The 18,461-nt window shown below is 39.8% G+C and overlaps 1 protein-coding gene across 1 annotated transcript in view; it reads left to right on the top strand.

Annotated features, from left to right (window-relative positions):
• Positions 1 to 2,375: 2,375 nt before the first annotated feature.
• The window catches only part of LOC118825418 (Fc receptor-like protein 5), an 80,603-nt gene continuing 64,517 nt past the window's right edge, over positions 2,376 to 18,461 (top strand). The window contains exon 1 of the mRNA XM_036596002.1: positions 2,376 to 2,466. Within this exon, the coding sequence (XP_036451895.1) occupies positions 2,376 to 2,466 (91 nt within the window). The remainder of the gene's footprint in view (positions 2,467 to 18,461) is intronic.

Here is an 18,461-nt window from a genome sequence, read left to right as displayed (position 1 = left end):
CTAGGCAAACTAACTGAGTCAGAATTGTTCACAGTGGTGGTGATAGGAACCAGACGTCTGAAGAGTTTAATGCCTCTGAAAGCTACATTAGAGAAAGTTATTACGTGAAATGGTTATGAATATCACTCCCTGACAATGGAGACATTGTATTATGATAGTTTTGAGGTTTTGGCCTAAAACATATGTTATTAAAATCTATTCATGGTACAAAACCACTTTACCATTACCAGTGTTACATATAAAAAAACTATAGGTTCACAGGATGCTTTGATAGTAAATAAAATGGCTATATTTGTATTGTAGACATTGTGACCCCTGGTTTCTGTCACCACCACTGTAAAAAAATCTGAGTTAGTAATTTTCTCTACAATGAACAATTTTACACCAAACCACTCTGAATGGCTGTTTTATGACTACTGATTTATGCAGAAATTTAGAAAAGTTGGTGGAATTTCCCCATAAGAAATATTAGATGTGTCTAGAAAGTTGAACGGAGCAGTAGATGATTTTCAAATGAGCAACAAAGCTGAGAATATTCTGTATTTCAAAAGGGGTGATTAAATTTGAGGCAGATTCCTTGACAAGAAATCGATATTTATATTATTCACCATTTAATTACTTCTTATACCCAAAAACCTGCTGACATTCAGTTCTATAGTACTGAATGAGTTATCATTATGTCATTATTAAAATCAATACTTTTAAACATTAGTGGACATTTAATATATATATATATATATATATATATATATATATATATATATATATATATATACATATTTATATATATATATATACATATTTGTCGAAACAAAACCTCATATCTCCAAAATTGATAAACTTTACAAGAAAAGGAAAAAACCTGCTTTACTTTCAATGTAAGTCAATGGAACCAGACATTTTTCCAAGTCATTTTAGGCCATTTCTTTTGGTCCTTTCTTCATAAAATTTACATACAATGTAAAGAACAACAAACATTTTCAAATTATGTCAAAAACTGAAAAACGACAAAAATCGAGATACAAGGTTTTCTTCTGACGGCAGTGCTATATTGTACATGGCTGAAGGTTCATCTCAAATTAAAAGCATTATCGTCTTCCAGTTTTGACCTTTTGATTGGCACTGTGGGCTCTGATAGACTTCTATTGATATAAAAACCAAGCTAAACCAGCTGTTCCAGCTATTTTCTCCTATTATCTCCTGACAATCAATTCTGATTGAATATGGAGGAGTCGGTTGGGTACAGCGTGAATGGTGACCCTGTGGTAAGCAGATGAAGCAGGAGAAGCTGGCATCTAAACTGATCATTTCTGCATCAGCTGCGGCTTTTAGTATCGATGACCCATGAAACCTGGAGCAGTCGCACAGGACCCCTAACAGCTTATTGATTGCGTGTCTTTTCAGGCTTTTGGGGCCTCCATACCAAAGTTCAGGACAGCTGGGATGGGCTGCTCTACTGGTCCCGTCTTCAAAACTCATCCAGTGTCTATTTAGAAAACACTTACTCCAATTTCATGGCAACGTCAGTAATGAGGTAGCTTTCTTTGAGTAATTGGTGGAAGATCATCTTTGTGGAAGGAATGCTCTTTATACCAAACCTACAAGAACATATAAGGAACTCCAGGTCTCCAGTTTAATTGCCACTATCTGTGTCCATAAACTGATACAATTTGTCCTGAATATACTTGATTTACACTGAATTATAAAGTTGTTTAGAATTAGATGAACAAATAATGAACAAATATGAAATATTAGAAGTAAAGATTAAAATAAGAAGTTATAATTATATTATATAATTATGTATTATTATATATTATTATTATATATTGTATAGTTATGATTTTCTGGACTGTTATCTTGAGATCACAAGACAGCATAAGTTTTCTTGATATCACAACTTATTTGTCTTGAAGCTATCTCAAGAAAACAACTTTTGTTATCTTGAGATCACAAGATAAATAAGTGGCGATCAGTAAACGTCTGACAGGCAGTGTATGAAAAGCTCCCTGTATCGACGCAAAGATTTACTGCAAGTAAAAGGCAAATAAGGAATTATTGCACTTAATGCTCTGGAGAAGTTGTTACCCTTAATCCTCAGCCACTTTCTGGGCAAAGAATAGTAAGCTGAGCAAACAGACTCCAACAGGTGGTTTAAGGTCCTGTGTGGATGGCTGCTCAGATATCTCGATAAAGAAAACAAAGACGCAGAGAAAATGGAATCTAAGGATTAGAAAAAAGAAGAAGGGGGAAAAAAGCACACCCGCACATCTTTACAGATCAGTGGCCGGGAAAAGGTCTGAGTATCGATTTGCGAGAGGTACCTTTGTGAAATATGGAAACATGGCAGTGGATTTTTCTGTCTAGTGATGGCAAAGATGACCTTCTTTGGCTCCTCTGAGATTGAGCTGGAGAGCTTTAATGTCCAAGCGTTGGAATCCAGGCCTATCAAACGTGCCCGGCTCAGGGGTAGGGTTTTTTCTGTAAGCCGGACCTTGTATTGGATTTTATGAAGGCGCAGAAAGAGCGACTTACAGCACAAAGCGGCCTCATCCAGCACGCCTTTCAGTGGAAGGTTGAAAGGTAATTGGCCCACGGTCCACGAACAGCGGTGCTGTCAGATCAGACGTGATTGACGGCTCTGGCTCCCAAAAAGCCTCATTTGTGCAGAGTTTCTCGCTCGCCATGGCGGTAAATATCCCTATCCTCATCAAGACATGTCTGCTTGAGTGGTGAGAGTAATGACTAATGCGGTTCACACGGAGAGGCAGCGAAGCTGAAGGTCATTTAATGATGGTACATCTTCCTGTGCCTGACATGGACGCACACTACTGATGATGACTAAAAATCCAGACGTAAGACACTTGACAGCTACTTGGATAACACTGAGCGCATATCAGTAGCATAGTACAGTTTGCAATGGGTAGCCTATTGTACAAGTATTCCAAGGCAGCTGATCCAGATGCATGGTCTTCAGAAGAGAATGGACTACAAACCTTAAACCCAAGAAGGTTAAGACAGGAAAAGACAGCAGTGATTAGTAAATTCTGACTTTAACATAATTGAACAGCAGTACAAAAACACAATGTTTTACCTTATGAACTGTACTAATTTTTTACGATATCACATATGTCACATAACATATGCTCAGTCCAAAAAAGGGTGTTTGTCATCACCTTTCACTTTAAAAGCAAAAAAAAACATCTTTTGGGGACCGAAGATGCCAAAATTTGAAAGGGATTTTTTTCGGCCATTCATTTATATACAAGTCTTCATCTGCACCACTGCACAGGGTCTTCATCGTCGTATTTTGTGCTTCATAAGGCTCCACATGTTCAATGGGAGGCCAGTCTCACACCCGTTGAACATGTGGACATCCCTGAAAAAGACATCATACAGAAGGTGGTCCAAAATGTGTATATATCTTTCAGCTGTAATGTTCCCTTCACAGATATGCAAGTTACCCATTCCATGGTTACCGCCATACCATGAAAGGCCCTGGCTTTTGAACTTTTCGATGATAACAATCTGGATGGTCCTTTACTTCTTTGTTCCATCAATTAGTTCTATAAACAATCTGAGAGGTTGACTCATCTGATTACAATACGTTTCCGCTGTGCATCAGTCCACTTCAGATGAGCACGAGCCCAGAGAAGTCGGCGGCGTTTCTGGATGTTGTTGACATATGACTTTCACTGTACATAATACAGTCGTAACTTGCATTTGTGGAGGCACTGGCGAACAGTGTTTATTGACAACAGTTTGTCAAAGTATTCCCATGTGGTGATATCCATCACAGAAGCATGAACCGGTTTTTAATGCAGTGCTGTCTGAGGGGTCAAAGGTCATGGCTGTATTATCAGGCATGGTTTTTGGTGTCTTACACACCGGGATTTGTCTACATTTCCTGAATCTTTTAATAATATTATGCACTGTGGGTGAAATACATAAAATCCTTGCAATTGTTCATTGAGGGACGGTTTGCTTAATCTTTTGGATTATTTGCTGAAGCAATTTTTGACAAAGGGGCAAGCCTTGACCCATTCTTGCTCATAGACTAGGCCTTTCAAGTATGCTCCTTTTAGACCCAAGGGCAACTGCATCACCTGTTTAAGATGTTTTTGAACATTTGTCAACATTCCTAATCTTAAATTGCCCCCTGTGGAGCTCTTGTATGGAGTTATAACTCACAGGTTTATATCAATTAGAAAGTATAGTTGGTAACTTTACAGCCTTGTACATTGAAGATAGGGGTTCAGTTCCCTGCTTGAGTAACAATGCTAGCATTTTTGGCTGCCTTAGGAACTCTTAACACTAGGTTTGGTTTCCTATGAAGCATGATTACACTGTCTTTCTTGATAAAAGTGTTTGCAATATGCTATAAACAAAATTTAAAGTGGGGTTTAATTCAAGTTCAGTTTGTCCTTTTTCCCATGAGCCCCTGATCTGAATCATCTGAAGAGTGACCATCAGCAGCATAACATACCAATGGTCAAATGTATAGACCCCATTTAAGAGGCTCCATTTATTGGCAAGTTTCAGAAAAAAAAAAATCAGTCAGTCCCACCCCTTCAAACAAAAACCTCACACCATCCCACTCTTACCAAAAAGCCCTGAGATCTTAAGATCAGACTCATCCTTAAACGTCAATTCTTCCAAAGAGAATTGCTAAACACAGCACGCGGTTAGGGGTCCAGGGGCACTAGCTGAGCAAATCCACCATTTAACAGAGCAGGCGGGACAGGGTATTGATTAAGAGAAGGGAAAATCCATTACTAGGGGTTATTCTTAACCCTGTCTCCCAGGGATGCCACTCTTATTGACCAAAGGAGGACAAATTGAATAGAGGAAGTGAAGATGTGCAAAGCCCCACAAAAGAAAACTCCCACAGGCAAATACACAGAGGAAAAATACTAAGCTGAAAGAAAAGGTGAATGATAAGAAGCATAAAAGGTGGGAATCCCACTCCAGTGTAGAACTTTCAAGATAAATTGAAATAAAAAAAGACAACTATAACAGTTGTATCTTTATTACAGCCTAGTAGGACTTTGGGACTTATATTAAAGAGACATCTTTACATCCTTACAATGCTCAGGCAAGTACCATCACTATAATGAGTCCTCTTATTTGGAAAGGAACACTGAACTTCAAATGCTTGCTAGTCATTTTTCGGAGAAACATATAACCACCAGTGAATAGGTGATACAGTGTATGGCCAGATGTATGTGGACATCCCTCTTGATTATTGTCTACAGGTGTTTCAGCCACATTCATTACTAACCGGTGTATACAATCAAACACACAGGCATGCAATTCCTGTAGACAAACATTGGCAGTATAATGGGTTGGACTGAAGAGCTCAGTGACTTTAAACATGGCGCTGTCATAGGATGCTACCTTTGCCACAAGTCAATATGTGAAACTTCTGCTCTGCTAGATCTGCCCTAGACAACTGTAAGTGCTATTATTGTGTGTCTAGGAGCAACAACAGCTCAGCGACACAAACTCACAGAGCGAGGCCACCAAATACTGAAGTGCATTACTCACTACAGAGTTCCAAATTACTTCTGGAAACATCATCACAAAAACTGTGCATCAGGGTTTCCATGGTTGAGCAGTTGCGCACTGCCTATGTTCACTATATGCAATGGTAAGTGTCGGCTGGAGTGGTGTAAAGCATGCTGCCACGCTGCCACTAGATTCTGGAATGTGTCCTCTGGAGTTAGGGCTGGGAATCTCTAGGCACCTCACGATTCGATTCGATTACGATTCACAGGGCTGCGATGCGATTATAAAACTTGAGATTATAAAATCGCGATGCATCTTTTTTTTCCCATACATCATTTCTATTTTCCTACTACCTATTTGTAATGATCCATAATGAATTTACTTCCAATATCTTTTATTAATAAGTCAAATGGAAGTGATGTGGCAAGTGAACTAGACGGCTCTCATTCACTGCCTTTGGAGCACGAGAAGCTGCTGCTACTCATCTGCGTGATGGATGTCCATGCAGCACATGTTACAGCTATTCTACCCGTTTTTATTGACTTTATAACTTTGGTTTTGGTGTCGTTGTAGAGACGGGGGGGGTCGCTGTGTCAGTAAAGTATCTTTGAGACGGGTCGTGTGCAGCATAGCGCAAAAGCCCTGTTTCGCAACGACTGAGAATTGCCGTGCAGACTGCAGGTCGCATAGCAACAATGCGTTATTCGCATTTATAAGCAGCGCAGTTGGTTTCCTGGTACATTAAATCTGCAAGGAGAGACTGTCAAACACTAAAAAGTCGCAAAGATGAAGTCACTTCTCTTCCGAATTCTCCCGTTCCACCTTAAATGGTGCCGTATTTACATTCGGTGCCTCAGTCAGAATTTAAGGTGGAACAGGAAAATTCGAACAAGAAGCTGGAGAATGAGAAGCGACTTCAGCCTCATAAGACAGCCGAATGTTGAGAGACATTTTACAAGAAACTGCTCAAGTTTTGAGGAGAAGTTTTCTGGCGGAAACGGGAGGAAAGCGGCTGTAGGCGAAGCTTAAAGCAGAGTAAAGTAAGTCTGCGTTCTTGTTTATATTGTTTAGTCTATACTAGGACATTATCACATACTGAGACATACTGGACATTAAATGTTGCGGCTCCCAAGGTGGTTTGATATTTGTTGAAAGGACAAAATGGCTCTTCTGATCATTTGTCCTGTGACTCCTGACCTAACCTGGCTTTAATGCAGAGGGAGCCGGTCGGATTTCTCACTCATCCAGTGGTGTTTTTGTTATGTGCCGCCACAGACTGTCCGGGCGCTGCACTTACCCACTTCCACGTTCCGCCTTTTGCGTCCGTCAACATTACGTTATAAATTAAATATTTAGAAAATCGATTTTTGGCATTTGTGAATCGATTCAGAATCGTTCACGTCCGCATCATGATGCATCTAAGAATCAATTTTTTCCCGCACCCCTATCTGGAATGATGAATCACGCTTCATTATCTGGTAGCCTGATGGACCAGTCTGACGCATAGTGTCAATGGTAAAGTTTGGTGAAGTGGGAATAATAGGGCTGTTTTTCAGGGTTTACAACCTTAGTGAAAGGTAATTTTAGTGCTACATCATACAAAGACATATTAGACAATTATATGCTTTCACTTTTGTGGTAACAGTTTGGGGTAAGACCCTTTCCTGTTCCAGCATGACCAGCCCCTGTGCACAAAGTGAGGTCCATAAAGACATAGTTTGATGAGTTTGGTGTGGAGGAACTCCAGGACCTTCACAGACCTCTGATTGCCCCATTGAACATCTTAGGGTTGAGCTGGAATGCAAATTGTGAGCCAGTCCTTCTCGTCCAACATCAGTGCCTGACCTCAAGAATGCTCTTTTGAATAAATGGGAATAAATTCCCACAAATCTTGTGGAAAGCCTTCCTAGAAGAATGGAGGTTGTTATAACCGCAAGGTGGAGAGGTCAACTCCATATTAATGCCCATGGTTTTGGAATGGGATGTCCAACAAGCTCACGTAGACATGATGGTCATGTGTCCACACACTTTTGGCCATATAACAACAAGTGTGGCTCAGTGTTTTCATGCTTCAGGAGGAATCACCTTTACATATTCTTCTCCTAATTCGGTAGGCCACATCTCGGCTTTGACTCCAGAGTTTTAACATGCTGAAATTCTGGTGCTGTAATTGGAGTGGACTGGGCATGCATTAAGAAAAGATTTCAACCAAAAGATTTTTGCTGAGGTAATAGCCACCTAAAATTCATAAAATGAGTTCTGAATGCAGGAGCCAACGGCTCATTACACCAAGAACCAGTGTGAAATATATTCACCAGTGGAAAACTCCACCAATGTTAAATTATAGAACACAGAACTTTCTTAGAGTTGACTTAATGTAGACACCTTTAGTTCACAGAGCAGTGGTATCAAAAACCCTGAGCAGGCCAGGTTGAACTCGATTTTGGGTCAAGATGGCAAGAGGAAAAGATCCGAGTGATTTTCAAAGTGGGTTCATTATTGGTGAATGGAGCTTCGGCCACAAAGTCTGCTCAACTGGTTAGCGTTTCGATAGGAGTAATGACTAAAGTGACAACTGCATTTAGGTCTATGGGAGATTAGTAAACAGGGTTGAAATGTGGATGTAAGCGTACATTCAATGACTGTGATGCTAGTGCAACAGGGCCTTACGTTAGGACATAAAACAGAAGAGCAACTGTTCCTCGGGTGACTGAAAATGTCAACGCAGGACATGATTAGATTGTGTCACCAAGAACGGTCCATCTACAATGACATAGAAAGGGATGGTATAGTAAGGATGCAGTGCATAAACCCCTCATTACAAAGAGAAATGCTCATTTGAAACTTCATTTGTGCAAAAACGTTCTACAGTCATGTGGAAACAATCAGTGTGGGCAGATGAGTGGTCCTTCACCATGTTCTCTGCAAGTGGGAGAGTCCATGTGCATGAACACCAAGAGAACAGTACAGGCCTGAATACAACCCCCTTTCAAAAAATGCTGGGTCGCTGTGCGAAATGTAAATAAACACAGAATACAATGATGTGCAAATCATTTAAACCCTATATGTGTTCGAAAGGAGTACAAAGACAACATATCCAAGGTTGAAACTGAGAAATTTTATTGCTTTTTGAAAAATATATGCCAATTTCGAATTTGATGCCAGCAACATGTTTCAAAAAAGCTGGGACAGGGCATGTTTACCACTGCGCTGCATCACGTCTTCTTTAACGACATTCTGTAAGCGTTTGGGAACTGAGGAGACCGACTGCTGTAGTGTTGAAAATTCCTGTTCTTGCTTGATACAGGATTTCAGCTGCTCAACAGTTTGGAGACTGCTTTGTAGTATTTTTTGTTTCATAATGAGCCAAATACTTTCAATGAGCGACAGATCTGGACGGTAGGCAGGCCAGTTTATGCTCTTACTATGGAGCCATGTTGTTGAAATACGTGCACAATGTGGTTTGGCATTGTCTTGCTGAAATAAGCAAGGTCTTCCCTGAAGAAATGTAGTCTGGGTGGCTGCATATGTATATGGTTCAGCATTAATGGTGCCTTAACAGATTACCCATGACATGCATGAATGCACCACCTATCATCACAGATGCTGGCTTTTGAACTGTGTGCTGATGACAAGCTGGATGGTCCCTCTCTTCTTTAGCCCAGGGACGTGGTGTACTTGATTTCCAAAAAGAATTTGACGAAAGAATGACGAATTTTGATTCTTCGGACCACTGGACACATTTTTCCACCTTGTCTCAGTCCATATTGAATGAGCACGGGCCCAGAAAAGGCGGCGGTCTTTCTGGATCCTGTTTATATATGGTTTCTTCATATATTTCTAAATATATGATGTCTTGCATAGTGGAGTTTTACTTTCATTTGTGGATGCAGTTATAAACTATATTCACAGACAGTGTTTTTCCAAGGTGTTCCTGAGCCCATGAAGTGATTTCCACTACAGAATAGTTTTAATGCAGTGCTGCCTGAGGACCCGAAGGTCATGGCCAGCCAGTATTGGTTTTCGGCCTTGTCCCTTGCTTACAGAGATTTCTCCGCATTCTCGGAATCTTTTAGTGATATTATGCACCATAGATGATGAAATAACAATAATAATATTTGCTATTTTATGTTAGGAACTGTTATTCTTGAATTGTTGCACTATTTGCCCACACAGTCTTTCACAGAGTGGTGAACTTATCCTCATCTTTACTTCTGAAAGCCTCTCTGGAGTGCAAACAACTTTACCAGTCTTTTGTTTCCCCTTTTGTTTGTATTTATATATATATATATATATATATATATATATCAGGCCTGTCAAAGTTAATCTCCAATTTATATAGGCATCCCAAGCTTATGTAATAATATACATAATACATTGCTTATTCTTGAACAGGCATCTCACACAGCCCACCTAGCCTTTCATCTCTGTGGGGTGAACGTCATGTTGACTAGTCAGTAGAAAGTGCCAGGGTGTCCATATGGATTGTTGAGGATGAACAAAGCCGAGGCTACTCGGCACACGGCTCACGTCCTCTCTGGATGCCCCATGCAAATGAGACTGGCCTTTTCAGTGATCATAAGTCACATTAACAACAGAGCTGGACGCTTTTATTTCTTTGGCGCGTCACTAACGGCCGCTTCAGTGCAAACACAATCTCTTTGCATGCTCCTGTCAATCAGGTTTCTGGGGAAGAATTTAGACGTAGAGTCGTATGCAAAAGTTTGGGACCCTTGGTTAAATTACATGTTCCGTTGATTTTCTAAGTGAAAATAAGTTAACACTTCCTCTACAGGGAACTCACCTAAATATGGCATTTTCTGCTAATTTTCATGCACAATTTCTATTCATTTAAAACACTGGAAAAAATAACACAGTATAAAATGTGATATATCTTTTTATTTTTTCCCAATATGCGAAATTCAACAAATAAACAGTAACTGTGCATCAAAATGTGCAAAAGTATGTTCTCCTTAGAGGAAGTTTTAACTTTTTTTTACCTAGAAAATTGACAAAACAAGTCATTTGACGGGGGCACCCAAACTTTTGCATACAACTGTATTTCCAAACATATACAGAATCTGTTCAGTTCACTTATTCATTTCTTTAAATATAAGGCATAAGGTGATCAAGTAACATACCTCAATATCAATGCTTCCATATTTTCTCCTTAACTTTAATGGTTTGGGATATGATTCAGTTGTCAAGGTACTCAGCTGCGGTAGCTCTTCGATTGCCCGCGTCCTTGTCCAATGCAGGTGGGTCACTGAATGTAATCTCCCCGTGTCAGACATAATCGATTCACTTACAGCTCCCCAGGCTAAGCAATGAGTTCAGCTCTCTCTAACCTCAAATTCCTTTTAAATATCCATCTGACATCTTTATTGTTGTATACCATGGGAAAAACCCTGATGGAGACAGTTTTAACAGGATAAGGCTGTGATAAAAACTGACTCACCTGTAGATCACCATTAATCACTGCTCTATATGTAAGCAAAAATGTGCAGTTGCCACTCTGGCCCAACAGGGGGCGCTCGGATATAGCCTTGATGACAACAGCCTACCGCAGTGAAAGTGTCTCCAGTCCTGCAGGCGCACAGAAACAGCAAAGTTTAGTGTTTTTTCCTAAAGGAAAACACCTGATTCAACACATTAGCTACTTACTGAGCTTCTCATGAATTGATCTGGCTAAGCTGATGGCACAGAGTACTAAAATCAGCAATGCTGGTCAACGTAGGCCTGAAAGGAATGGGAGAGGAATAGATGGGTGATCCCTGTTGAAAAAGAACAAGCAAATATAAAATAAGCTGGTTTATGCTGGTTTAGTGCTGGTCACCCTAGCATGGTCATGCTGGTTGACCAGCGTACCAGCTATCATTACACAAAACATGCTGGTTTTGCTGGTTCCCAGCCAGTGCTTTGGTAACTGATTTAACAGAAACAAACTGGCACAGGTTTTCATGGTTTTAAGCCAATACCAAACACTTATTTCTTACTTTAGGTTTCATATATGAAGCCCACAACTTGACTATGAAAGAATATTTAGGGCAGAGTTGTATAATGTTAATAAGGTTATTCATGAGTTTGTCAGGGGATTTGCTGTAAATACCAGCTGTAAACAACCTAATTACCGTTAGTGCTTTAGAAACTAATTACATGTTTTTAAATCACTGGGAAGATTTAGTAGATTACACTTAGCAGAGATTTATAGCTGCTGTTCATGTATTTAACCAGCAGGTGTCGTTAGTGTGCAACCAAATGTTTTTGGATATAATTTAAAGAAGCTTCACTGCTTCAGAAAGCTTTGTTTTTCCCATCACTAGGATGATGCAACTTCCTCTTTAGCATGTTTTTAGTTTAGTTTTCAGCATGTGACTTGAACATTCCAGATATTTCATAGTGGTGAATGTGTTCAGGTGACACACTGCAAAAAAATGGTATCTTGTCAAGTAAAATTATCTTTAATATAGTTGGAAAATGTAATATTTCTCCTGTTGAGATTGTTGTCAGCTTAATATAAGACTGTCTAGCTTATTTCTAGACATAATTTACTTGTTCACTATATTGCCAGATAATTTGCTTGTTTTAAGAAACGTCCTTAAAACCAGCAAAATTATCTGCCAGTATTGTGAGATAATTTTGCCCAATAAAATGACCTAAAACAGGTAAATAATGTCTAGATAAAAGATAAATAATCTCATAATAAGTGCACAACCATCTCAAATATTAGATATATCGACTAGATTTAATATCATTTCACTTGACAAGACACCATTTTTTTGGTGTTGAGTGGGACTAAAATGGACATTTTTCAGAAATATAGTAAAAGTATATGTGTTTGTAGCCATTTATATAGGAGCTTCTATGAAGAACTGAATATGAGTGGCAGCCTAATCAATGGGTTTGAAAGCTCACTGATGAAAGAGTCACTGTGAAACTGCTACAAAATAAAACATGTGCTAATATATCTGTTTCAAGTAAAACATAGACTGTCTTTTAGAACCTTCGAATGTCTGTGTTTAATCTAGAACTGCCAAATCACCATTAGCTCAGCGCTAACAAACTACTCGAACTAAAGCCCTTACAGGAAAGTGTGTCCATTTGGTGGCCATCTTGGCAACACCACTAAGCAGTTACTTTCTATGAATGTCTATGAATGTCACCTTTGTAAGCATCTATAAACACATTTACAACATGTTATAATGTATTCATAAGGCATTATAAAAATGGCTATAAATATTTATAAAAAAGAATTACACTGAATTACACTTTATAGCCATGTTTATTATACATTATGAATTGTTAGTATAATGCATTATAAATAGTGTTAATAACATGTTATACTGTCTCTGAATGGGGAGAGACTTAAAAACTTGAAACTGAAGGCCAAATTACTGTTTCAAAAACATCTTTGAAATCACTGATAAAAACTGACAAAAATCTTATAGTGTTTGGCTCAATAATGTACAAAAAACTTTTTCCAGGTTGTTCTGGCTGCTGCATTCACGCAGTCCAAGTAGATGGGGGCTTTTCCCGCTTGAGGCGTCACCAGCAAGCTGGTTGGCTCTTTTCATTGTAGGGTTAGACGTTCTCCATGAACAGGTTAGACGTTCTCAGTGTTATGAGTCTTCCCAATAATTTTCCAAACAGTGACCTGGCTCCTCCTTTATAATTTTTCTGCTAAACCCCATAGGGATGCTAGCACAAATTAGCATGATTGTAGAGGTGCACTTTTTTTCTGATGCTTTGACATCTATGGCCCAAATTGAAGGCCTAGCTCTAATAATCATAGTTCACCACTGTTAAATTCAATAAATAAACATCTCCGCACTGCATGTGAGCAGTGCGGAGTGGGAAGCGGTGAGCAAAGCGATGTGATTTTGCTCAGTTATTTTTCAGAAAGTCGGAGCGTCGATGTTCTCTCTCTGTCCAAAATTGCTCCAGTATCGCTCCATCCTGCAAACCAGACAGTCCCTTTTTTCCACACTGACTACTATATCGTGGCCATTTATACATAGTGTCTGCACTGTGGAGCTGTTTGGCAAACATACATACTGGAAATTTACTGATGACAACATTCTACATACATTACACAGTCAATCTCCTGCCGTCCATTTTGCTGTGTGAATGATATGAGCGTGTTAAAAGCATGTGTGTTTGTTTACCTAGCTTGTGGTTGGGCCATCGCTTCAAGTCTGTTCCTCTCAAAAAAAAATCCAGAATGTTTAACTAGTTTCTCATTTAATAACAGCCATAAATTCTATAATTGTTCTGTTGTGTTCTGTCCATACATTCAAGACATAAAACGAATATCTTAACATGAACCATTTGGAGCGGAGCGGTTTCTCTGATGTGTGGGTGAGGAGCAGGAAGCGGAAAACCCAGAGCGGAGCTGGAGCGGAGTGGTTACAGAAACGCTTTGCGCGAGGAGCGGAAACGTCTGCCGCTCAACTCCACTCACATGCTCTGGTGTTCACTTATCTTCACTTGTAATATCAACAAAAACATATTATTTGACCAGGGGCGCCCAAACTTTTGCACCTAGCTGTATATGTGCGTGTATGCATTTAACTTTTACCTGTTGTGACTGAGACATCTCGTATACCCCTCAGTGACAGTACCCAGGCCTGCAGAATAAAGTGATTGCCTCCCTCTTTCTACAGCCAGGGGGGTTGGGAGCTCAGGTCTTTCTTATTAATAATGTGTTATATTATCATATTTCACGCACGAGCAGGCCAGAGAAGGTAATTACCAGCTCCGTGCTATTAAGCCTGGTTTTTATTCTCGTCATTTTCGCCTGGCCAGCTCAGGCGGGCTGCTGCCGGCATTTATTTCCTGTCTGTAGATTTATGAGTAGCCTGCTCAGGCTCAGCCAAGCTGTAAAAAAAAAGAAAAAATTATCTTTGTGTGTCAGCATAAGCAAGAGATGGAGATAGACTTGCGGCCAGCGGCAGTAAATGTTAACACTTTTTTTTGAAGCTGTATATTTTTTTGTTAAATATAATATGTCTAATATAATAGTATATTTAAAAGTCAGAGGTGTCGGGTCGGATTGTGCTTTATGTATTAACATCACACACACAGGCTCAAAAAGAAGGTTCGGCTTGATGTTTATGTTTCAGATGTACAATCAACATCACACCGATGAAGATATGATGACAATAGTGCATAACTTACTCACAAGAAATGTCCTTCACCACATTTTACCGAGTTCTTTTTGAATACTTTTTCAATGCACGGTCATCAGATTCATCTCCTTGGGGAAGGAGGCCAAAGCACAACTTCTCCATGCTGTGCAATTACACATTTCTACCAGAGAGGTCTCCAAATCCCAAAATCTTACTGTGTAACTAGTAAGGCAGTAAGGTGCATGAGTCAAAGGCTACATCCGCACAGCAGGTAAGAATGGCCCAAATCTGAATCTCTCACCAAATCCGATTTTTTTTTCTTTGGCTGTTCACAAAATCTTTTAAATGTGATTTATATGTGACATCAGTCTGAACAGTTCACGCTCCTAAACTGACCCGCATGCGCAAAAGAACGATGCTTTATGTTAACGTGGCTCATCCAGAGGTAAACAATCATCATGCTCCTGGAACTTTCAGATTCATATTTGCCAGCACCACAGGAGCGATCATGAAGTTCCCATCACCCAGAATGTGTTCGAGCTCGCCGTAAATAGGGCATGTTATTCGGCCACGGTCACTTCTTTGGTTCGCGTCCTCGGATTCTTTAAACTTTGCTTTCAAACTTTTCCTTGATGCTGCAGCCTCGTTCTCCTACGGCCACGTTCAGTTATTTCTTTCAAAATCTCTTTGAACACGAAGTGGTTGCGAGAAGTGTCTTCTAATTTTTTTTATACAGAATGTTTATGAGGTCTCAGCAGTGAGAAACGATGACGAATGTCAAGTTGGGTTGACGTAAAAGTTGCATGAATTCCGATCTGGCTGTTGTCGCATGTCGGATAAACATCAGATTTCAGTACCACATATGAAAGCGTCCCAAACTGGAATTGAAAATGTCAGATTCAGTGTGTTTTTGCTGTTCACTTCGACACACAAACAACACATCTGCATCACATATGAAGAAAAAATTCGGATTTGGCCCAATTTTACCTGCTGTGTGAGTAAAGCCAAAATTAAAATTGATATTGAATTGTGAACGTCTAGTGGTTAAGTTGGCGAACTACAACAACACTGGAATGGTTTGTTTTTACTCTTTGGATCCATCTTCTGTTCCCACCCATCAACACAAAGCACACCTGTGGAATTGACAGTGTCCAGAGTTAAGGTCATTTAGAGTTTGCCATCATTTGCCAGGCATTGCCATGACTTCACTTTGTAGCAGTGAGGTAGGCTGTTTTTATCGTTATTGCCTTACATTTTTAGTTAGTTATAGATAATAAAAGTATGGCATTTTGCTAATGTTGCTTAACAGGAGGTCAGAATGCTCCATAAAGCTGACATCCCAAGAGTACACTGAGTGAGCTCCTTTATAGCTAAAACAACAGTTTCACAAGACATTAATAACAGTGAATACATCGGCTAATTTATCTCGGGGTGGTTATGCTTGCTTTCAGGAACCTAGATAAGCATCAAGAGGGGGCTACAACACTGCTCTCCCCCTAGCAGGGGGTTGATGTACTCTACTTGGCAGATTACAATATCATACCTCTACATTTCACTGCTTTTGGCCAGAGCGAGCATCAAACTCCCGTGTCTCTTTTGTCCGGGGAGACTGCGACGTCACAAGCTTATACACACTTCCCACTCTGTTCACACCAATTTGCTGTTGGAGAATAGTCAAGAGTGTCCTGTTTATCTTAGTAATGGACTTTAATGAGACAAATATCACCTCTACAGGAGAATTCAGTTGACTAATATTACAAACATCTCCGTGAAGGTGGTTGATCCAAAGCAGTACTTTACCAGGCTCTCTGAGCGATAAAGATTTATCATGGTTAATCATGTGAAGTCAGCCATTCAAACAGCTCAACTGTTTATACATAGTGTGTTTACACACCTGTCCAGAAAGAACATCTCCTCTTCATCATCTCATCTTCATCCTCTTCACATCTAATGCTTCACAAGCACTTCAAGTTTTCTCTCTTGCTTTAAGACATTGATTGTCAGGTTTTTTGGCAGTATGGCAAGTTCTTTCCCCACAGTGGCAATTCTGATATTTTCCCATTGCTAAAACAATCATGTTTTATCATGTTCTCTATATTTTCCAGGTTATTCTTACTAGTAATAAAAGAAATAAATCTAACGCACCATTATCTGACGCTATGGAAATGCCGCTGACCCATGACTTCATTGGTTTTTGTCAAGGGCGTGTAAGAAGAGGCCTTTGCAGAGGGATTATCTGCTGCTGTACTTGATGTCACTGTAACAAAGGCAAAGCAAGATCTCGACACAAGACAGATACGATCTCAATCTGCAAAACTGCTTTGTTTTGGCCCCTTTGTTTTAGGCTTAAATGAAAGTCATCTGCATGGTTATCAGAGGCATCAGAGGTTCGAGAACAGAGCAGTTCCGTTTGTTCCTCCTCGACGCCCTCTCCGCCATCACCCAGCTTTTACAGTGTGTTTTTCATCAAAAAAAAACAAAACAAAAAACAAAACAGGGGTCGATATCGGATGAGGGTGTGAGACTGGGTATTGATCGTAATTTCCTGCAACGTTCCTTCCAATCACGAGCTTTATTAAGAATCTAATTTCTATCTGCCACAGAATTAGTGACCCCAGCAACCACGCCGGGCAATGCGAAGAATGAGAGAAAGATTCCCAACAAACAGAGAAATGGAAACAAAATCAAAGTCTCCTGTCTCCAATGTCCAACTTGGTCATGCTGGGTTAATATTTCGGCCAAGTTCAGCCAAGCACCACAAGTTTTCTCACTGAATTGAGCTATTCTGAGCTGTCTTAGCCTTCCACAGTACATGGGATAAAGACACAGGCTATTTAATGTACTTGCCATTGATAGGAACAGGTGGCATCATAGTGGGTGTACGCTTGGTTAAGGAGGGTTAATTCCCTAAGGGTCCCTTTATTGTTAGTACCCCCCCTCTGTTCCAATCAAGCCTCCACAGAGCTGGTGATAAAGCTACAACAACACATCACCTCTGAGACTGAGATCAGGGTGGTTCCACCATTGGGGTTCCATTTGTGTTCAGTTGATATTACACTTACAAATATGTGTGTAAAGTAAAGGTAAAAGACATTGTAAACACAGGTAAAGTGTCCTTAACAACAACCTATGTGGACACAATTGACCTGTGAATTACAAAATTCACCTTTTCTGGAAAAAAAGGCCCACTTAATTAAAGTACCATTGGTCAGACTGTGAATCTGAAAGAAAGTTTTGAAAATTATGACCAAAGGGCATTCAAGATAAAGTTCTAGACATTCACAAGATAGAAGTTAGATCAACTGTGAGGAAATGGAAGCTGTGCCACACCACCCAGACACTGCCTACACTCTTAAAACAATTGGCTCTTCAAGGGTTCTTTAGTAAAGACAATGATTCTACCTTGAACCATGAACACTTACTCACTTGCACAATTAAATGGTTCTTTGTATGGTGAAATGTTTGTTCAGAGTGATGGAGAATGTGTTGTATACGGTTTTATATAGAACCTTTTTGAAAATGGTCCTACATAGCACCAAAAAAGGTTCTACTGTTAAAAGCTTGACATCGTAAGAATAGCAGAACCCTTTTTGGTGCCCTATAGAACCATTTTCATAAATATCCAACACATTCTCCATCAATCTGAACAACCATTTTACCATTTAAGCATGTAAATGGTTTTTTGAGTGTTCATGGTTCTATACAGAACCACTGTCTTCACTATAGAATCCTTGAAGAACCATCTGTTTTAAAAGTGTGGGCAAGGTCATATCTCATAACTCAGCATCAGAGCAGGAAGGGGACTTGAGGGGTAAGCCATACAGAGGC

The sequence above is a fragment of the Colossoma macropomum genome, unplaced genomic scaffold (genome assembly GCF_904425465.1).
Source record: "Colossoma macropomum unplaced genomic scaffold, Colossoma_macropomum, whole genome shotgun sequence".
Lineage (NCBI taxonomy): Eukaryota > Metazoa > Chordata > Actinopteri > Characiformes > Serrasalmidae > Colossoma > Colossoma macropomum.
The sequence above is the reverse complement of the archived record's forward strand: the minus strand, read 5'-3'. Positions and strand labels throughout refer to the sequence as shown.